Source organism: Pieris napi, chromosome 19 (assembly GCF_905475465.1).
Source record: "Pieris napi chromosome 19, ilPieNapi1.2, whole genome shotgun sequence".
NCBI lineage: Eukaryota > Metazoa > Arthropoda > Insecta > Lepidoptera > Pieridae > Pieris > Pieris napi.
In genome coordinates, this window is record NC_062252.1 from 10,351,776 (window position 1) to 10,374,805 (window position 23,030).

The 23,030-nt window shown below is 34.5% G+C and overlaps 1 protein-coding gene across 1 annotated transcript in view; it reads left to right on the forward strand.

The window, feature by feature from the left end:
- The window catches only part of LOC125059084 (Down syndrome cell adhesion molecule-like protein Dscam2), a 56,182-nt gene extending 39,016 nt beyond the window's left edge, over window positions 1-17,166 (forward strand). Inside the window, exons 10-33 of the mRNA XM_047663285.1 lie at window positions 1,011-1,146; window positions 1,800-1,919; window positions 2,581-2,757; window positions 3,623-3,767; window positions 4,251-4,399; window positions 5,311-5,464; window positions 6,528-6,667; window positions 7,033-7,182; window positions 7,704-7,788; window positions 7,982-8,064; window positions 8,757-8,882; window positions 9,554-9,706; window positions 10,219-10,351; window positions 10,822-10,982; window positions 11,448-11,627; window positions 12,023-12,217; window positions 12,379-12,597; window positions 13,320-13,480; window positions 14,256-14,430; window positions 14,873-14,990; window positions 15,640-15,806; window positions 16,250-16,360; window positions 16,534-16,626; window positions 17,116-17,166. Coding sequence (XP_047519241.1) covers window positions 1,011-1,146; window positions 1,800-1,919; window positions 2,581-2,757; window positions 3,623-3,767; window positions 4,251-4,399; window positions 5,311-5,464; window positions 6,528-6,667; window positions 7,033-7,182; window positions 7,704-7,788; window positions 7,982-8,064; window positions 8,757-8,882; window positions 9,554-9,706; window positions 10,219-10,351; window positions 10,822-10,982; window positions 11,448-11,627; window positions 12,023-12,217; window positions 12,379-12,597; window positions 13,320-13,480; window positions 14,256-14,430; window positions 14,873-14,990; window positions 15,640-15,806; window positions 16,250-16,360; window positions 16,534-16,626; window positions 17,116-17,144 — 3,360 coding nt within the window. The 3' untranslated portion in view covers window positions 17,145-17,166. The remainder of the gene's footprint in view (window positions 1-1,010; window positions 1,147-1,799; window positions 1,920-2,580; window positions 2,758-3,622; window positions 3,768-4,250; window positions 4,400-5,310; window positions 5,465-6,527; window positions 6,668-7,032; window positions 7,183-7,703; window positions 7,789-7,981; window positions 8,065-8,756; window positions 8,883-9,553; window positions 9,707-10,218; window positions 10,352-10,821; window positions 10,983-11,447; window positions 11,628-12,022; window positions 12,218-12,378; window positions 12,598-13,319; window positions 13,481-14,255; window positions 14,431-14,872; window positions 14,991-15,639; window positions 15,807-16,249; window positions 16,361-16,533; window positions 16,627-17,115) is intronic.
- Window positions 17,167-23,030: the final 5,864 nt, after the last annotated feature.

The following is a 23,030-nucleotide window of genomic DNA, read 5'->3' on the forward strand; positions in this document are numbered from 1 at the left end:
GACAATTTATTTTTAACTATACACTCGAAAACATATACAAAAATCAGCCATGAGAATTTACGTGAAGTAAGTAATGTTTTTGTGTACCTTGATTACCTGATACCTGGAAATTGGCCGTTTGACCAAGCTAGCAGGTAGGCATACGATCATAGTACATACTAACACTACCCAATCGTCCACATTTCATCCGTCAGAAAATACGTGACGTCTGGCGGCCCTGGGATCTTGGACCATAATGCAAGATAACTCGTTCGACGCATACTTCGTACACGTGGCGGTTTGGAGAAAGCTAAACTAGTGTGGAGAGAACTTGTTATAATTTTTTTTACAAGAATACATGTGTGATAAATATAAAGTTGTTTTAGATTCATTATGTTAGTGTCTCGATATATATTTATGGTAGGTGCAAGATAATTATAGTGGAACAGTATTTTTATAATTTTATTTTGTAATACTTGAATATTTATTAATTTAGTTTTAGCGGCGCTGCCCCATACTTCAATTAAATAAAGTAGATGTGGCTTGACCAACGAGTTGTAGATGGTGTAACGTACCTGACGTGGGATACACCGAGCAATGTGTCGAAGTGATCCCATAAGTGAACAGAGCTTAGATCTGATGTGCTCAATTTGTGTATTCCACGTCAAACCGCTATCCATTCTAAGACCGAGATATTTTTCTGTACTTTTTTCTTCTATGACCGTGTTATTTATTTTTAATGGATCATGAGGTAAAACTTTTTTATTTTTAGATTTAAATATAATGTAGCATGATTTCGACGCGTTGACAGTGAGTAAGTTATATTGAAACCAAGTGAAGAGTAGATTAAGGTCTTCTTGGGCTCTGCTGAAGATATCTTTGATTGAACTGCCAAAGTAAAATAAACACGTATCATCTGCATATAAAGTATTTATAATCATCATAATTATATCATCTCTTATGTAACTGTAATTTTCCTTAATATGGAAAAACCTTTTAATACAAATTTTCAAATAAATAATCTTCTACAGGTGGTGGAACGGAGTTCCGAACTATTCAGCGCGTTGGTGATCAAAAGTGTTGCGCTGGAGCACTGTGGTACCTACACCTGTGTGGCCACAAATCACGTCGCGACTGTCAACAAATCTACAGAACTTTATATTAAAGGTATTATAACTAACACGCGATTTTTTGTTAATATTTTACAGAAAGTAGAGAATTTCAAAGAGTATATGTTACGATGATTACTTGTATAAGTTTAGGATATTTGGAAAGAACCAAATATCCTAAACTTATACTTATTACCAAGAATTTACTTCCCGACCCAGTCAGTTTGACGTGTCTAGCTGACTGGCAGCTTGCAAACGAATGGCCCGATTATAATGCGGTTTACGTGATCGAGGTGGTTCTTACGTACAACTCATCAAGATTGGGGGAGATAAGAGCGTATCAATTCTTATAACGCCGGCAACGCACTCGCGAGCCCTCTGGCATTGAGTGTCCATGGGCGGTGGTGTCACTTAGCATTGAGTGAGCCTCCTGGCCGTTTGCCCTCTGTTATATAAAAAAAATAGAAGCATTTTTTTCTGACCATCAAAAAGGAAGGTATCGAAATTTTGAATTTGAACAGATATGTTGTATATCTATTACAAAAAAAATACCAATAATCTATCGCAAAAATATATCTATGTCTCCCATTGTCATTCTAACACTGTAGCATGAGAGTGGCATGAATTCAATACAAAAAATATAAAGTTGGGCACCTTTTTCGATATGTATTATAAATGATATTGGTATCGAATAATTTATACATATTGCAGTCGCACCGAAGTGGTTATTGGAACCCTCAAATTCATCAGTAGTTCTTGGGAAAAGGGGAATCGTATCATGCAGTGCTACCGGATACCCGATACCACAGGTACACTGGATGAAGAAGGATGGTAAGTATTTCTAATACACCTTCTTACTTGACTTAATTAATGTCATAATATACACACTACTACATGGGGCAGAGGGCGTCCAGACTGAGTCTCCTCGCTCCAAGTCTATCCGGCTTTCTTTGCCTCATCTGCAATTGTACTACGCCAGGTTTTCCTGGATGGCCACGCTTCTGCTTTCCTTGCGGGTTCCGTTCAAGCGCCTGCTTGGGGACATAATTGGAATCCCATCGGAGTGTGTGGCCTATCCATCTCCACTTGCGTCGCTTGATCTACTAGCTAATCGGCAGCGCTCCCAAAGTTACTCTGTCGAGATCTTCTCGGGACAGTAGATGCCCAGAATACGGCGAAGACAGAGGTTGACGTTTCACACCCATAGAGCAACACAGATTTGACGTTGGATCCGTATTTTGACCTTGATTCGACGCATCCGTAACTGCCGTACAGGTTGAAATTGTTTGGGAGACACTAAGAACAGAGTATAAAACAAATTCACTTACTGCTGTACGCACCTTTCAACCACGGCTTCCTGTTTCGAGACCAGAGTTGCGTGTTAAATTCCTTGACAAGATGTTTCTTGTTTTCGCACTACTTTGGAACATATAAAAAAAAAAATAACAAAGCTTAATTTAAATAATTTTAACAATTCTTTATCACATTTTAGCAATCCTGGGAACCTGGCAGCCAGTGCTAGAACTAGCTGGCGGTGGAATCTTAAGTCTGGCAAATGGTTCGTTGGTAATAGACGAGGTGTCCCTGACTGATGAGGGATTGTATTCCTGCAATGTTGAAAATGGAGTCGGTACGCCGCTCAGCAAAACAATTTGGATCACTGTTAATAGTTGGTAACACTGTATTTTATTACGATCCAGCAACGTTTCTGGTCATTTCTAAAGTTGTTCAGAGTATTTATTTAATGTAATGCAAATAGCGACTCGGTAAATGAATACTTTTCTTTTTACATACGTCTATACTATATTATGTATATAGAAAAGCATATAATCTATTTCCAACACACTAATATACAATATTCTTAACCTATATAGTAAGATTAATATTCATAAAAATTGATAAATAAAAAATAAATCAATGGCGCTACAACCTTTTTAAGACCTCAGATTTCTGAATCTGTTTCAAGATTATTTGTTAATCTAATAAGCAATTAGGTAATCAGCCTTCTGTGTCTGACGCACGCCCTCGACTTTTTGGGTCTAAGGTAAGCCGGTTTTCTCACGATGTTTTCCTTCACATTTTCATTTGATTTTTCACAATTCCATTGGTGCACAGCCGGGGTTCAAACCTACGACTTCAGGGATGAGAGTCGCACGCTGAAGCCACTAGGCCAACACTGCTCACTATAAAAAAATTAAACAAATTTTAAAAGTTTGGTCCGTGTAGTGTACCTTTAACGCTTTCTCGCTGCCTTGCGATACTTATTTATATAAAATAAAAAAATCTTTATTAATGTTAAAACCAGAGCACTGAATTATATAAAAGCATTTAAAAAGCGTTACTTACCTTTATATGGTATGTAATCTATCCTTCAAATAGTTTTGGAGATCATAACCAAATACTATTTTTAAACAGTTTTTATAACCATCCCTTCTTAGTTAAATACTATCACATTGACTATCATCTAATAAAATATGCCAAAATAATTTCGCTTGAAGAACTGAACAGGATATAATATAATATGTTTATTTTAGAACCTGTACATTTCGTAACATCATCGCCAAACGTGACGTCACGTGCGGGCCTCCCCCTGTCCTTCGAGTGCGTTGCTAGAGGCGATGAGCCCATACAAATACAGTGGACCCAAAACGGAAAAGTTATTAACTTTCGTAATCACAGGTAAATAACGGAAAACAACCTTCAACGGAATTGTATTTAGCTCATAAGAAAATCACTCCAAATTTCCAGTTAATAATTCATATAAGTAATTTTCGTTTATTTAAGAACTTTTAATTTTAATGTTTAGTACTCACGTAAACCGAGATAAAATGTGAAATTTACACTTCTGATGTTATATAATTTTATAAAGACATAGAAAAGTCTGTTTACATAATTAAAATATATTCCTTTATGTATATTTTAATGTTTGATCGATACTTAAAAAGATGGTAATTATTTGATGAATGATTATATACTTAAGTCGACGATAATAAAATAATATGCTATATTAACACACAACACACACTACGACAAAATTAAGTGTGTGACGCGCACATACAAAAGAACTATGATTTTCAATAAGGGATTCGCTTTTCGCTAATGGAAGGAATCCCTTAGCGAAATAATAAAATTACTACATACAACCAAAATTATGAATTTCAGGTTAAAACTATCAGAAGTGAAAACGTCATCAGCGATCACCAGCTCAATCACTATCAACTTCGCTGAGACGAGGGATGCGGGCGTGTACCAATGTCGAGCAAGCAATCCTTATGGCGTAGCGAATTATAACTTGTACATACATATATTGGGTAAGAAACTAACAAACAGATACAAATAAATATAGTTTAAAAAAACTATAAAACACGCTTTTAAAGCACATCAAACTAAAAAGTGAAAAATAACTCCTAATTTAGGCTGAAAATGGTTATGAACAAAAAATACTGGTATTATTGTGAAAAAAAGCGTGGGGCGCTCTGTGCCATATTTTTCGTCTATCGAGCAACCATTTTATATTTATTTTCCACTTTTTAGTCCTAGCAGCAATACGTGTTGTCTCAATTTAATCGTATTGCTTTGTGGACTTAAAAAAAAACATTGTTTTTTCGAGATAAACCTATGAAATTATTATATTGTCGCTGATTCTTTATATGTGTACAAAGTTTGAATTAAATCTGTCCGTTAAAAGTGGGTCAAAATCGAGTCCGAAGGAGTCGGTTACATACATACATACATACATACATACAGGTGAAGCTAATATGAAGCGTGTAAAAATATATCACCCTAGGGGAAAAAGATAAGAAAGTTTTGTTTGGTTTGTACTATCCCTGGGCTGTTCACGAAAACAAGATTGTTACTTAACTCTTTCCATTTCTACCAAAAAGTTATTGCGACTTTTTTGCCCCGTGTTACAGTATATTTTACAGAAATCATATTTATTTGAATCAAGTATAACATAGCGTATCATATAATAATGTTATACTATATTTTTCTGCGTTACGTGTAATTTTAATTTATATGTAGATATATCCAATAGCGCTTAAAACTTAAATGAGCCTTGGCATTAACATCTGTTTCATTGATAATGTTTGAGAAAAAATGCTTTTTGAAAATGCATACACAAATTTTTCACCATACGGGTATACGATTAAAGAAATCGTTAATGATTGCACATTAATAAACAAGTGTGTTTCAATATCGCTATATCAATTACCTATTCCAGAACCTCCAACACCTCCAACGGAACTGCGGGTGGAATCAGTAAACTCGCGGACAGCGACGATTTCATGGCGAGGAAAGTCGGAACATTACACATTGCAGCATGCACCAGCTAATGTACCGAGATGGGATGGCGCTGACACCATCAATATTACTAGGTAATTGTATCGCTTTTTTAAATAAAATATAAATAACGGAAGTTATTTCTTTTTGTTTTTAAATGAAATTATCACCAAAGCTTTTTTTTATAGAACGGGGGGAAAGCGGGCAGGAGGTTCACCTGATGTTAAGTGATACCGCCGCCCATGGACACTCTCAATGCCAGAGGGCTCGCGCCGTTGCCAGCCTTTTAAGAATTGGTACGAAAAGAGAGTACTCTTTTAAGAAAAGAGTTTCTTGAAGGACCCTAAGTCGAATTGGTTCGGAAATACTACAGTGGGCAGCTGTTTCCACAAAGTGGTGGTGCGCGGCAAAAACTGCCTTGAAAAACGCTCAGTTGTTGCTGTTCATTCATTTATTTCTTATTCATGTGCCACTTTATTACTAAAGGTTGGCTATTAACAACGGTTAAATTGTCGGGTATCTTGCGCTCGTCTAGTTCCTCAGGGGATGTGATGCCGGTCCACTCTCGTACGTTCCCCTACCAAGACTTCTTTCTTGTACTACACCTTCTCTTGTCTTGAATTCTGCCCATTATGATGTGCTGAAACAAGTCGTATCAATGTCGCAAAATATGACTGAGATATGCAACAGTCCGTATTTTAACAGTCTGCATAAACTTTCGTGTCCCGATGCGTTGGAGGGCTCTTTCATTCATCACTCTTTGGATCCAGTTGATGCGAAGCGTGTGACGTACATCTCAAAAGCTTCGAGAAGCCTTCTTGTATCTTCCTTAATATTCAATTCATTTATTATGAAGAAGAAAAAAAGAAACATATTAGAACCAATGTAGGGCCACAATGTTTGGGACGGATGGCGTGCACAAAAAAAAATTATCAACGCCAGTCTGGCGTAAGAGTACCAGGTTTTAAATCTAACAGTATTAGAAATATTAATTTTGAATTCAAAATTATAAAAAAAATTGTTTTATATGAAGGACTTTTTATGTATTCACGAATAAGGTTGTTCACATAGCTATTGTGGCGTTAGCTAAATTTTGAAACATATTGTGTGTTATAATTAAAGTAACAATTAAAAAAAACATTATAATTTAATTTTCAGCAAAGACGACGAAATCCGCCAAGTATACAAGCTCCAGAATTTACGTCCAGCAAGCTCCTATTCCGTGCGAGTTGCGACTGTCAATCAAGTAGCACTCAGCCATTATACTGACCCAGTCCATTTTACCACGGAAGAAGAAGGTATTTCTTAAAAGTATTTTAAGTCTCTTATACTCGTCTCTTGACGGCTCATTGGTCTAGTGGTTAGTACCCCTGACTGCGAATCCATGGGTCCCGGGTTCGATCCCCGGCTGAGACAAACATCGATGTGATGAGCATTTGGTGTTATGCTTAGGTCTTGGGTGTTTAAATATGCATTTATATCTATCTATAATATGTATGTATATACGTTGCCTAGTACCCATAACACAAGCTTCACCAGCTTAGCATGGGACTAGGTCAATTGGTGTGAATTGTCCAATAAAAAAAAATAAAAAAAAACGAAATATTTATAAATATAAATATATTCCTCTATTTGTATACTGTTATAATCCTTGATTGATTAGCTCCATCATCAGCACCGCAGCAGCTTCGCGTCTCTCAAACTGACGAACCAGGCGAGCTATACCTTAAATGGTCACAACCAGACGTAAAGACACATAACGGGCTCATCACTGGCTATCATATAAAGGCTGTGCCACAAAATATTGGGGCAGGTAAGCATATCATGTTTATTTTGAGATATTACAAATGGTGGCTTTCACCAGAAGATAAACTACTCCTTATAAGGAAATTGTATTCGTTTTTACAACAAACTCCTAAGCGGAATTAGAGAATTATCACTGAATAAATTAAAAACTCAAAAAAAAATTGTTAAAATAGTAAACAACTTTTGATATATTTTATATGTTTGTTAAATACTAAAATAATCTTCTTGGTGTCACAATAAATGATTGATTCGAAAGCTCGACAGAAAAAAATAAGTCCGGCCCTGTTAATATTTGCTATGTTTAATTTTCGTTTACACGTACTATGTAAATTTTTATCGTATATTAACTAGAGATTTTATTTTATTTTACTCTTGTATTTTTTTCTATTATTGAATTGAAACTTAATTCAATCCTAGGAAAATTTGCTCAGAAAAAAAATTTACTTAAATAAAATTATAACGCGGCGAGTTTTATAACTTCGATGTCGACTATCGTGCTGTTAAAAGCTAAAAACTAAATGATTTCAGATGAAGGAGAAACAAAGACGCTAAAAGTGTCTCATCAGGCTGGGAAACTGGAGACTACTGTCAGAGGGCTTCTGAAGAATACTCGGTAATAATTTAGTTATGTATAATAAAAATTAGGTTTTTTATTGATAATAAAGTTTTGGTATTTAATGTGCGTAATTAACTTGCACCAACGTACCTTACTTACTTGCTAACTTGAACAACGTGAGAAAAGGCATGTCTTACCATTGCCGATCACCTACCTCATATCACCTTATTACAAGAACCTTACATTTTAGGTATGCTGTATCTATAGCAGCTTCTAACAGCGCCGGCATTGGTCCCTATTCCACACCAGTATTTCAGGAGACTAAAGCTGGAGGTAACTCTCCTTTTACTAATAAAAAAGTGCGTGCGTATACACATGTCAGAAGTGAAACTGCTTTGGCAAACTAATTTTTAACTCTTGTTCATATTTATACAAATATAAAAATTTCCGAAACTTAGGGGGAGTGAAATAGGAAGATATGTTAGGAATTTAATTGTCATTAAAATATTAAAAGTGTCGAAGTATTTCTTCGATAATAAAAACACGTGGCATTTTAATTTACTGTTCGTCATTTAAGATTTCGATCAATTATTTTGCATAAAATTTAAAATACTAATATTTCATAAATTCTCTTTACGAAATTTTAATTTTAAAAATATAATTTCTATAAGGTAATTCACCCTTCTCACTCTCTCGCAATCGGTCTCAATCGCTCGCTCCCTTTTCTTCGACAAAAACGCTGCACATTTTCGTGACGTTCCGTAAAAATTTCACCCTCATGCGCCTAAATATATAACTCCGTGTCGTTTTTAACCTATATTTAATATAACGCTAAATGTGTTAAAGTTGGCGCAGTTCAATATTATTTCCTCAGACAAAAATTGCCATACGCGCTGTTGACGTAATAGTACTACTATTTTTAACCAGTACACATTAGTATTGCTATTTTAAAGGGTTAACAGACAGGAGTCAATAAATTTGTATGAAATATATAGTCTTGAAATAATTCGTATGAACATTTACAGCACCAGAGAATGCCCCGACATCTGTAGAATGTACTGCGGTTTCCCCTACTTCAGTCAGAATAGGATGGCAGCCGCTGCTGAAAACACCTGAATTGCTAGGATACACCATTTTATATGCTACTGAAGGTAATTTTCTCGTATTAAACTCGAATAGTTTAGAATAGCTTGGAGACATCACTATATCCGTAATGGTTCTCCATAATCTGGTCTTTTGCTACCATCTTTAACAGTCAGTAATAATTAATTGGGCCTCCAAATATTTAGTATTTAAAAAAAAAATATTGGTTGTTTGTAAAGTAGGTTTACGATCGAGATGTTTACGTGATAACGTCTTATTGGTGATATAAGTTTTTGGGAAGTAAGGAATTAATGAAGATAACAATTTTTTCAAATTTTAAATTACATCTATCGTTTTATTCACACTTTTGATGATAAATTTCGGGTGTAAAATGACAAGTTTACTTATTCGACTATGATATACATTTTTCTTCATACATTCACGGAATGACTGGCAGCGCTCGAGATGAGACGGGAGATCGGTCCGTCTCTCTCTCGTTATACCTGCGATCGCGCTCGTGAGGTTTTGGTGTGACACAAGTTTCTGAACATGTCACCCGACTAAAACGATTTTAAAGACGTTATCACGTCAAAACAAATGATCTAAAAACTTATCAACGCTGCGCCGTCACATTACCTTTTAGTATACAGTGACTTATAAAATATAATAAGCTTAAAATGTTGCACAACTTTTTATGTATTTATAGTTTATGCTAATAAGTCATTCCCTTCCTTTTCAGAGAGCGCCTGGCAAAACGCAACATCTCTCCACACAGAGATGTATCTTCAAAATTTGATGAAGTACAAGAACTACACAATTAAGGTAGCTGGCTTCTCCAGCTATGGTGTTGGGCCCTACACTTATCCAATAATATGTGCAACGTTAGAAGATGGTAAGTATTTTAATTATATATAGTTTATTGAAAATAATATGTCCGTTAGTGGTTATGGGTGATCGCCTATTTGCGTATGTTTATGTACAAAATTAATAACTGATTACAGTGCTACGGGATCTTAATTAGTAGATAGTAAGTATATTTTAAAAGAAATGGTGACTGTCATCAGTATAATACTCGAAACAGAACTAATCTATGCGTTCGACCAACAAGGCTCCAGAAGATAAACCGCTCCTTATATTGAATAGTATTTGTTTTTACAACAAACTCCCAAAATTAGAGAATCGGTTATTTAAAAGTTATTTTGAGTTAGATTATAATTGTCACCACTTTATGTCCACACATACAAAAACAATCATTTATGACCTCATTTTAACTGACTTTATATAATGATTGTTATCGAAATTTATTTTTACTTCACAAAGCTAAGAATACCTTTAACTGTAATCAAAAATATATGAAACCTAAAGTCGTTAGAAAAAATTGTATTTAATTTTTAATACTTGCAGTACCTGGTCCACCAGCAGATGTTAAAGCACTGGTTCTATCACCAACATCGCTTCTCGTTAGTTGGAAATCACCAGACAGACCTAATGGGGAAATACTATATTACACTGTGTATGCTAAGCCTGTTGGACTAAGGTTGGTTTTTAAAGTTTATCAATGAACAGGATTTTTTCCTTAATCAAGAAGAATAAATCATTGTTATTGCAAAGTTTTAAAATACTCATCTATCTCTCTTCATCACAGCGTTTACATTATTATACAGAAAGAGAGGAAATAGTACTTTTGTTTCATTTAGTTTCTAAGGTTAGTGCTTTTGTCGAAGAATATGATCGCAAAGTTTACTACGTAATACACACTTTTTTAAATATTTAAGGTTTCTTTTCCTAATAATTTTTTTACGAAATATTTTACAAACAAGAAAGCACGTGTCTAAATCAAGTGTTGCACACATTAAATGTAATGTATTTTTAACAATTTAAATACTTAATAAAATATTAAAAAACATACTTGGGTGCACTTATGCCCATAGACAAAAGTCTCGCATATAAAAATAAATTATCAAATAAGAAAACTTGTCGTTTGTTAAATATGAATAAAAATTTTAGTGGTGGAATGACATTAACTCAGCGAATAGAACCAAGTAAAACCACAGCGGAAGTAAAGGAATTAAGTGTTTCCCGAACATATGAAGTTTGGGTATGTGCATCTACCAGGGTTGGGGAAGGAAGAGCAAGTAAACGGCTAAGTCAAACTCCGACACAGAGAGGTAACTTTATATAAATCAAATTTATTCAAATTATTGCATCATTCGAAGAAAATATTTCAACACTATTAAAATTATTTAAACCAGTTCGTGAAAATTTATATTTAAAATACGATTTTTTATTATTTTCTTGTAATTTAAGTACTTATTTTTAAGTTTTTGATGTTATACTTCTTTTGGTGCGTTAGGGAAAAATGATGAGAGTAAATTTTTACATTGCGAGCGCACACCGTCACGAAAAGCCGACACCCTGAAGTTAGCTATAGTCAACATTTTAGTTTTTTTCTATTGTTAGTGTCGTTTTTTCTAACGTACAATAAAATTTTTGAATTTTTTTTACCTTGTTTCGCCAAAGAAGAACTTCTAATACATTTTCATAAGAAAACACAGGTTTTTTTTAAATGATTTACTTATGTCAAGCAAACGCAGATAAGTACCTGGCATTATTTAAAATAATTTTTCCCTCAGTGGTTGCTGGCGTGTCTTCCCTAGGCGGAACAATATCTGTAGGAGCTGGATCTTCTCTGCTCCTACGGTGTGAGTGTGTTGGATCTCCTGCAGCTCGTACGGTGTGGTATCACAACCACAATATCATCACACACCATCCCCGCTTCACTCGGAATCATGACGACAGTCTACTTATAAATAGTGAGTATACATTCTTATTTTTTTCAGTTTTAATAAGCCATAGATTAGGGCAGCTATTAGTGCTAACTTCTAGGAATGCAGCTTTACTACGTAGCAGCTAACTTTGCAGCTAAGGCCTGATTAGTTAGTGTCCCGCCTGTACGAGACAAGGCTGAACATTTTGCTCACTCAGTCTTTGTTAGTTTTTACGCCCCGAGAGGCACTCATACATTAATTTAGCATTAATTTCATAGCAATAAGCATTTGATTATTTCGCATATATTCTGTTGTTGTACGCGAGTGGATAATTTTGAGTAAATTTCGATGAACTTTAGACCGTTTATATACTTTTTAGGAAAAACAAAAAATAATGTTTCATCAATATATTTTTATAGTATCTAGTATCTTATTTCCAGATATAGACCAATCGTTGGGCGGAAACTACACCTGCTTGGCGAAAAACCTTTACGGTTCTGATTCAGTGGAGTACACAGTACTTGTTTTACCTCTACCCGAACCACCAGTAATTCGGGCTACGCCGTTTAAGGACAGCATATTGATTGAATGGGAACAGCCGACCTTAATAAATAGGACTTTGGGGCAAAAAATTTGTAAGTACTTGCACTTAGATTATTATTTAAAATAAATTATTAGTTTTCATTAATTATTGTACTATTTATCTAGTTGAACTGTATATTATTATCACCAAAAATGTCACAAAAGATTATTTAATAATAATTTAATTTGTAATTATTAATAATCTCTTCAACAGCGTACAGCTTAACATGGAAAGAAGCAAACGGACCGTGGCAAGATTCCTGGTCGCCCGACGAGTTGCCAGATCTACCTGACAAGTTGCCCAACAAATCCACACAAAAGTACCTTCTTACTAGCCTAAAATGCGGAACTAAGTACTCTATACGAATTACTGCATCCAGCAAAGTAGGAACCTCACAACCAGCTTATATGGAGACCAGCACTTTGGGTGGAGGTATAACGGATAAGCTATTTTCTGATATTGTATTTTTAAAAATTATAGTTCTTACAATACAAAAAGTAATATGAATACAGTGTACAGTTGAGTACTAATAATAATATTAGAGTTAAGTATTTGTCTTAAGTTGGAATGCAGTGCTACTGGTCGGACTTGAATTCATATATATATGCGGTGATGTTAGTTATTTAGACTATGGTATCTGCGTGTTGTTGCCACGAGAATGTAATTGCGTGCTCCTATTTCACCATGCGTACTGCTGATAGAGGACAAATCTTTGTTTATCATTAATTAACTATTAATTATTTAAGATGTCATGTGGAACATGGTGTAATGGTTGCAGCTCCTTAATCATTTTGTAAAACAAAAAACTTGGCGTTTAAAGAGAGTGGCAGAGAGTTTATTGCCAGTTTTTCTCATCCGTTCTACGCCCTTGATTTGAGAACTGGCAGTAAATGTAAAATACCATTTAATATGTATTTCTTTATTGACGTTATAAGTGTTCATTGTGTTACCTAAATGAATAAATGATGTTAAATTTGAAAAATTGTTTAAACCCACGACGTGTCGAATGAACACGCAATCTGACAATCCTGCTACTTTTGTGATATATGACAGTGGTGAAATAGAAAGTGCACCTTCTGAATGTTTGCGAGCCCTAAATTAATAGTTTTACTCTAAAGTTTACTCGCGTAATAACCCTATCTGAACAATTCCAGTTCCGATTCCACCATCATCAAACGAATGGTTGTGGAGCAACAGCTCGCACATGTACATTCAATTAGCTGGCTGGGAAGGAGGTGGATGTGACATGAGGACGTGGGATGTGGAATATCGTCCGATTGGATCTCGGGTCTGGACTAAAGCTAAGAATACATTGGTAAGTATTCTGATAATATTTTTGTTTTATTTTATAACACTCTTATTTGACATTTAATCAGGAATAATCAAGGGTTGACATAAATCAAGTCAACGCTGCAATTTTAAATGACGTCACAGATGAAGTTACCAGCGCTACTTGCATAAATTGTCCGTTTAAAATATATTTTCAGAGAAATAATAATATGCCAAAAATATTTTTTTTTTGCTTAAGCTCTTTAGAGATCAGTTGCGTGAGTTATAATATTCGCTTTGTACTATAAAATATATTGTCCTCCTGTATATTAATTATATTTTTACCGAAAAGCCGGTTCATTGGATGACTAAACAAAAAAATTGTTCTAAGAGCGTACTATGATTATTTTACATATAACAATTGCATCTCTCTTCAATCGGCAGCTCATGTCTGCGCGTCATAGTCACAAGATAGCTCCCGGAGCGGACTATCTGTTTCCATAGGTTTCTGTCCAGCGCCTCTCTTATTTTCATAAGACTGTGCAGTTTTGAGGATGAGTCCATTTGGTTTGTGAATGGCCACGCGATCTTTTGCCTTCTGTGTTACCAACCACGATTAGTTTTTCCAAGTTCTCATTGCCTTTGCGCATTGTATGGTCGAAGTAAGATATAATCCGTATCCAGAGAGAGGTCGAATCCGTATCCAGAGTTAGGTCAGGATTGACTAATTGATGCGCTTCGGAGGAAGATAGGGAATACTACTATTGCATCATACAAGTTAAATATCTGTTAAAATACGTTTATTTTTCTTCTATCCTCAGTCATATTCAGACACCAGCTGGAATCTGCCCATGTACCAAGCGAGCTACCGATCGAGCTCATTTGCGATACCAGATCTATCTCCCGCTACGTGGTACCAGGTCCGCGTCACTGCCACTAATGAAGCTGGCAGTGTTACCAGTATTTATAATTTCGCTACAAAAAATGTTGACGGAAGTAAGTATTAGTAAACATGTCAATATTAAGCTCTGGCCTTATCATTGATCTAAAAAAATTGAGGTCTCCCATTGTGGCATGTACTAGTGATGAGAATTATTTGCATTCCAAATCGAATTGATTATAATATCACCAGAAATCGAACCTAGTACTTAAGAGATATACGCATGATATATCAATTAACCTGCAACTCCTGTACTAGTACCTACTGTCTATTATTACTGAAACAAATTTTACATAATAGTTGACAATAAAAATAAACATAGACAGACACAAACTACTAGCTACCAGGTGGCACTTTAGTTACCAGTTTTGGTATACAGCTAGAGAATATTTAAAATCTAAAGTTCTAATAATTTTACTTTCTCATGAATGTGTGACTTATTTTAGTCACTGCAATCAGCAAAATATTTTTATTTATTAAAAAGAATCTTTGTTTCAGCTGAAGTTGGCCCGCTATCAGATGTTTTTGATCTCAACATGTTGGTGATAATATTAAGTTCTATCTTACTAGTGGTCTGCCTAATTTGTTGCATCTACATACTGTTTATGAGGCAAAGGTAACTTGGTCCCGACATACGATATTAATCATTTATAAATTCCTTAAAGAAAGATAACATAATAGCCGAGTCCTAAATTCTTTGAAGTTTATTTGTAATTATTACCTGTTAATTGTTAATTTCTATTATATATTACTAGCTGACCCGGCAAACGTTGTTTTGCCATGTATATTATTTCTGGCAAATATTTTTTTTAGTTACATAAAAATAACTAACTACTATAATAAAAAATTGCGGTTGATCGTAGAGGGGTGAAAATTAAGGGCTGTGTGTATTTTGTATGATGTATCATAAAAAAAATATGTGGACCACCCTTAACATTTAGGGGGATGAAAAATTGATGTTGACAAACCTAACCGATATGTATACAAAATTTCACGAAAATCGGTCGAGCCATTTCGGAGGAGTTTAATTACAAACACTGTGACACGAGAATTTTATATTTTAAATGTTATTAAGACACACACTTTTGAAACCTATGATTAAGTTATGAAATAAGTATCTCAGTACTAATTTAACTACTAAAGTTTAAAAAAGTCTAATTATATTTAATACATTTTATTCATGTAATATATATATATTTCTTTTGCCTAAAATTATTGTCATTTTGGAATATTAAACATGAATTTATATTAATTATATTTTTCAGAAGCAACAGTTTCATAGAGTACAGAGACTCGATAACCATAGATAATAAATCTGAGAATGGCTTAACGAACACGTCACATAGCAATTTAGCTGCAAAGGAAAATGCATTGAATGTGCAAAACAGGATATATAGCACGCCAATACCAGTTAGAAATAATAGCAAGCATGGTGAGTACCCTCTTTTAATGAAAAAAAATTTAGAGAAGTTTAGAGATAATTCAACAAAGAGTTTTTGTACCATAGTTATTTTAGATAATTTGTGGTTTAAATACAGTCGCTACGATTTGTAATAAGAATAGAAATTTCAGAATAATCTGCGTTTCCCAAAACAGTTTAAATTAAGTACCACCATATATTGAGTTAGATAATATAATAATATATCTACCTAGTAAAACTTGTGTATTACTGTCCTTTTCACTGGTAACATATGTTTAATTGCTTTGCACATTAGTTTTGTCTAAAAAAATTACACATCCTTACAGTGATTGCCTGGAAGAGATCGTTTAAAGGCGATAAGTGCGCCAGTTGCCCTCCTTTTTATTTAAATATATGTCAATTGTATTATATTTCTGAATACTTGCAACGAAGTGTTAATATTTAAATATTTTTAGAACTATACGAAATAAGTCCGTACGCACAATTTGCGGTGGGATTTCGAACGTTCGGTCATGTGGAAAATCAAGATATACCCAGCGCACACAGGAAGCATCGATTTGATTCAGGTAGAATTATTATTATACGATAATTTGTTTCTTTATACACTAGCAATCATCAAAATTGGTCCATACACGAATGGATTTCACAAAAATTAATCGAGCTTCGAATTATAAATCCTACGAGTTTGTGTTCGCTATAAAGCTGTTCTCGCGAATACAATAATGTAAATTTTTTTCAGAGACAAGTTTCCAAATGTGTTCGGAGTCGGAAGATAGCGACACGATATCAAAGAACACGCTGAAAAGTATTCCAAGAAGTAAATGCTCAAAAGGTATTATCTAAACTAAAGCCAATTAAACAAATTATTTGTTTGTTCTTCTAGTAACAAATCCACACTCGTTCATTATTGACACGTTATTAAATGTAAAGGATGGTCTAGATAGGTTTTATTAGATGCCGAAAGTTAGTGGTTGACCTAACGTATTAAGATAAAGCATGTTTTGAAGACTAAAAATGTCATAATAATAATTTATTTGCAAGAATATGGTACAAAATAGTACAATCGAAAGTAAGCATATTCTGCCACACATAATAGCGTTATACTCAACTCTTATGTTATTTTATCACTACATCATATTATTATTAAAATAAATTATTAAGTTATCTAATTAATATTAATTATACTGTTATGCAAATAATCATTAATAGATACTACATTATGTATGTATTGATTAGCATCAATTTCTTTATTCAAGCAAATAATTAATCGCAACTAAAAGCATAAGATTAGCACAATTTTCATCTTAAATCTTCTTTTCAGATGTCTGTCGAACCCCACACTATAGATAGCCAGGAAATAGAAATCTAGAAATTAATAATAATAATTTTATTGGACGTGGATGTTTGGGGTTTTTTATTGTTCTGATATAAATATTATGTAAACGTAATAATCCTTCTTAACCTTTTTTATATTTTCGAAAGAGTTTTTTCGTTTTATTAATTATAATATATGGTATTGGCTAATTGTCTACGAAATGCAGAGTATTGAATACGATTATTATATATAACGTGGAAACGATATAATAGTTGTTTTAGTGAATAAATATATACTATTTATTTAACGCGAATACTCGAATTTATTACATTATTTACTTAGCTTCGAGTGCTTAACAGTCGTGAATGACGAGACTGTCATACATTCGGGCTTATAACCGTTTAAAAAGTTTTCTAAATAGTCGAAATAAAGTGTGATTTTAAGTATAGAATTAAAAATGATTAACCATTTCTATTATGTATGATGGTGACATATAAAACGCGTTTACTGCATTCAGTTGACGAATAATGCAAATAGCAACAAATTCCATGCTCGTGGAATCCAATGGACCGAAGTCTGTTTCAGTGATAGCTTTTACGTTCGTTAGTGGGTATGTAATCAATATTAAATCCTATCTATATACCACCTCTAGTTTTGTGTAAAATCCTCAGTCCGATTTCGATTTCCAGCAGAAAATATTACGATCCAGGAGATCACCTAGTCATATTTATATTCCTTCAAACGGTTGTCATATGATAGACTGGATGTTTTCAACTTTCTTAGGATATTTTAAAATCTCTCTAAGTTAATCATTGGAATATAAGACTGAATATTGTTTGTAATAAGTTTAATAAATTGTATTATAATTTTCAATAAAATATATTTGTTTGAAATTTACTATTTATTTCCAACATTTAGGTATTTCTGAAGGTTATAAAGATTTCAGCAGCTTCTATTATTTTACCTTTCCATCTACAAAACCCAAGCAGTCAATTGTTGTGAGACTAAATAATATTAAATTGTTCCTGTAGATCACAGGGTATTATCCAGGAAACTAAAATAACTGAATGAATTTTCTAAAATAACGGGTGGCGCAAAAGTAATGGCACTAAAGAAAATTTGGTTATTTTTTTATATGACGATAATTTTCATTCTGTTGTTGAAAATTGTGTAGTAAACAAATGTAAAATACACTGAAAATAAACATGGACCGTTTTACTCCCCAAGAACGTGGAATAATCGTGTCAATGTTCTTACGGAATAATTCATCAGTGATAAAAACACAACGTGAATTTCGTGGACGATTTCCTGCAAGATCACACGATCTGACGAGTCCAGACTTCTTTTGTTGGCGTTTTTTGAAATCTCGGGTGTATGTGAACAAGCCACAGACTCTCGCAGCTATAAAAGAAAACATACATCAAGAAATAAGGAACATATCGCAGGAAATATTACGGAAAATTATGCAAAATGTCATAAATAGGCCTCAATTGTGCATCAACTTTGGAGGTCACCATTTAAAAGACATCATCTCTAAATCTTATGGTACGAAATTTAATGGCACAAATATACATTTAAATAACCTAAATATAGTTTTCTAATTTAGAAAAAATGTTATAGCTGAACCAAATAGGGTCTTTACTTTACCCAGTATAACCTATAAACTTAAAGCAATAAGTGCACGGTGCCATCTATTGACCGAAACATAAAGTATGACTCACTGGATGGTCCGAAGGGCGCCGACGTTTCCGCCTTATAATAGAACTTTACATGTGTGGCTACAACCTTTTTAGGTCTGGGCCTCAGGATACTGTATCTGTTGCATGATCATTGTGAAGCGCATCACATCTGCCCCTTCTATTACTACTACTTCATAGCGATCACGACCGCTCTGTCAAGAGTGCACCGGATAGGAAGAAGATTAACCAGAACTGTTAGTTAAAATCAGAGAACTCGTGTGTTGTCTTGGCCATTTCTCGAGAAAGGCTTCGATATATAATAGCTAGGGTGCTGGCGAGCATTTAAATATTGGATTTGCTCGGAGTTCGTATTGATACGAGGAATTAAAGTTTATTATAGAGGTATGCTCTGCTGAGAGAAAGCGAAGAGTTCTTGCCTAGGATTTAATTGTGTTGCCTAGACATCTAATAGATCTAATAGTAACCTTGGAGTTCCCATGTCTGTACAATATGTTCTTTTTTAATTTAGTAAAATGATTGAAAAATTCTCTATTATTTTTGGATTTAAATGAAAAGGAACTGTTGCAATTGAAATGATGGTTTTAATGAGACATTTTTTATCGAAATCGGTGAGAAATGCTCTGCTGTGATCGGGAAGCTGACAGAGCATTTTACGATTTTTAAAAAAAATATTTTCTGGACTTAAAAGTTTCTTGTAGTGTTCTGCCAGAACTCAATTTTTTTTGTGCTCTGCTTGTAAGTGCTCTGCTAGGTCAGGCCGCACACCAGGCATACATTTGTAACTTCACAGACACACAGAGTCAAACGGCAGTCATAGGAACGAGTGTCAAAGATTACTTTAATATTTACAGTACAATAATGACAATGGTACTAACACCATTGATTCAAAATACTATTAAATTACTACAGACTATCAAATAGTCTGTTAATTTATAGATATTAACTGATTTGACTTAGAAGTTATTAAATTATGAAAATGGCAGCTGATACCAGCGCCATTACTCCGACATATAAATTACATCATCCCCGAGGTGGAAGGTTCGATCCCCGGCTGTGCAGTGTGCACCGATGTACTTTCTTTCTATGTGCGCATTAACCATTTGCTCGAACGGTGAAGGAAAACATCGTGAGGAAACCGACATGTTTTAGACCCATAAAGTCGATGTGTGTCAGGCATTGGACGCTGACCACCTACATGTCTATTAGATTGACAAATGATCATGAAAAATATACAGAAATCTGCGGCCCATGCCTAAATCAAGTTCAACGTCAGTGATACTCAGTATTTTTGAAGTGAAACTTCTTTAACGGGGTTGGAAAAAAATTTAGTGTAACATTTTTTCGTTACGCGTCACATTTTTCCGTTACGCGCCATCTTTTGAAGTGAAACTTCTTTATCGACTTATGGGAGAAATTTTGTAGCAGGTTACGCGCCATGTTGCTTTTTGAAGTCAAACTTCTTTATCGGCGTTGGAAAAAAATTTACACACATTTGTCACATTTTTCGGTTACGCGCCATCTTTTTCTTGTCCCTACCACGGTTGATCCGAAGAGATTCGAAGCCATTAGTAACAAAAATATATAATAACGATAACAATGATAGTAATACTAATAATTCTATTACAATTAATGAAATTCTGTAACAATCTTAGTACTACATAGTAGTACAGTAATAAGTTAAATTGAAATAATTGTATTTGTATTCATGTCTATGATAATAAAAGCCTTTTGTTAAACTTTATCTAATTTAACTTTATCTAACCAATTTCTGTAAAGTTGCATATAGTAGATCATTTTTCGAAAAATAAGGTCATAAAGAAGTTTCACTTCTTACGTGTGTACACCTAGTACACGCACACATTTTTTTTTTAATTTAAGGTTATCTCAGGTTAGTCTCAGAATTGCTAACATAAATAAAACATTCAAAATTAAAACAAATGATGAATGAACACTCATATATTTCAAACTAAAACTGGGTCAACTACTTGTAAGATTAAGCTTAAAATAGTCTTAAAGTTAAAGGTATACCATCAGGGTGAGACGGCTGGTGATGAGCATGATCTTCCGTCGCGAAGGCACCTTGACTTCCGTTCCCACTCGACGATTCCAGAGATGACACAATTTTGAAATTGAATTAATAAAGGCCTCTTCTCTTGATATACAGACAATTCCTATTTACAATTATAATGAAGAAGTTTTATTTTGCGTGATCACATGTAATTATTTTAAGGTGTCCTGTATAAAATATCAATTTTTTTTTCAAAAATTCTTTATTTTGTTTCACAAAAATTGTAAGTGCTATATATCCAGTGTACATTATTTCCTGGAATGTTACAACTAGACACGTTTTTACAGCTATATTGCTTTTCAAAAACTTATAAAATTGATAAAACTAAACAAACTAATATCAAATTGGAGCGGGCCCTGATCACACCTCCATCCTCTCTGTCCGAAGACAGCAAAAGCTTCTTCCTCTTCTTTCGCATGTTTAAAAGTCTACCAACTCTACTAACTTTACCACTAACTCTACGGTAGAGTCGATGATTCCACCGCCAAATCTACCCCCGACTCTACCCAAGACTATCACTCTTCCTAATACTTATATAAATAAATAAATATATGAGATTAATAGAGAAATAAATGTATAATACAAAACACAATCTTAATTCTAATTTTAATGATCAAACATAAAATTAAAACTAAAATTATAGTCCCAATCCACTTCGGTCCAAACTTGCCACGCCCACTCACTACGGTGTGAGAGACGTCCAAACTCTAGACGTCCAACCTCTAGACGTCCGCCAAACGACAGTTGCTTCACGGTAATATCCCGGCCTTGGCACCAAACTTGTCGACAACAAGATGGCGTCGTATATTGTCTACGCTGAAGCCACTAGGCCAACACTGCTCAATAGCTATAATAATTAATATCTAAATGATATTAAAAATATCTTTCTTTTGTAGTTTCGATGTTATACAGCGAAAAACATATTTTGATACTTTAAAAGTTATGCAATATATTATCAGACGTAATTATTGTAACTTGCTCAAGATAAATCTAGCGATTGAAGCGTGGATTGTTTTTTTTTTATTTTTATGTAACGGGTAGCAAACAAGCAGGAGGCTCCCTTGATGTTAAGAGATACCACCGCCCACAGAAAATCATATTGCCAGATGGCTCGCAAATGCGTTGCCGGACTTTTAAGAATTGGTACGCTCTTTACTTGAAAGTACCCTAAGTCATATTACTTATTTGGGCTCCGGGAATCTCTCTCACCGCACGAAACGCGAGTGCAATAAGGCGAACCTATTGCATCACTTCACACCGGTTTTCTGTGAGACAGTGGTACTGCCCCGGTCGTGCCTGCCTATTTGGCTGCAGCCCGAAGGCAACCGCATGGCACTTCCTCTAGGCATAACAATGTCACAGGTTATTTCACCAGTGGGCGATGTGCTCGTCATATCCTGACGCCGGGAAAATAAAATACCGGTTGTCAAGGAAAATCAGCACGCCTTGTACCCAAAAGTCAGAATCAGACACAGATCACAATAATCACCTTCTAATCTATAAGTACAATCCACGAGAAAGAAACAACAGACAAGATGCATAAAAAGGATTTTAATGTATTTTTTTACATTTTTACTTATTATTTTAAATTGGCATGGTCGTTCAACCGTAAAACGCCAACGCCATATTTACGCAATAGACCAATTATAAATGATGAGGAATTAAATCTGGATGATACAACTGTAGGTATTTCTTGGAATCACCATGGATTCAAAACTTCAGTGGTCAATATTAAAAAATATTGTAATCATATAGACACATAAAACTAATAATAAAATAATATACATTGAAATAAATAACTAAACTTAACATAAACTAAAATATATCATTAAAAGGAGTCCCTTTAGGCAAGGTTACGAAGATACTTGCAGCGTTCCCCCTTTGAATTGCTAGACTAATTCTTTGTCCGAGGTAGCTGCCAGATCTTCGGTCTCCTGTGATGTCGACTAACCTTTTTGAAATTCCTTTAAAAAGCCTTAAAGCGCTAGGACCCCACGGACCAAGGGTCTCGACACCGAATGGTACAAAATCATATTCTGAGCCCAGACCCCTGTATTTGCATGCTTTATTTTTTTCAGCCGCTTCACAAGCCGCACCAGCTCTGTAGTTGGTTCCATGTAGATGGGAAGGAGCCAGCGTGTCTGAACAGCATC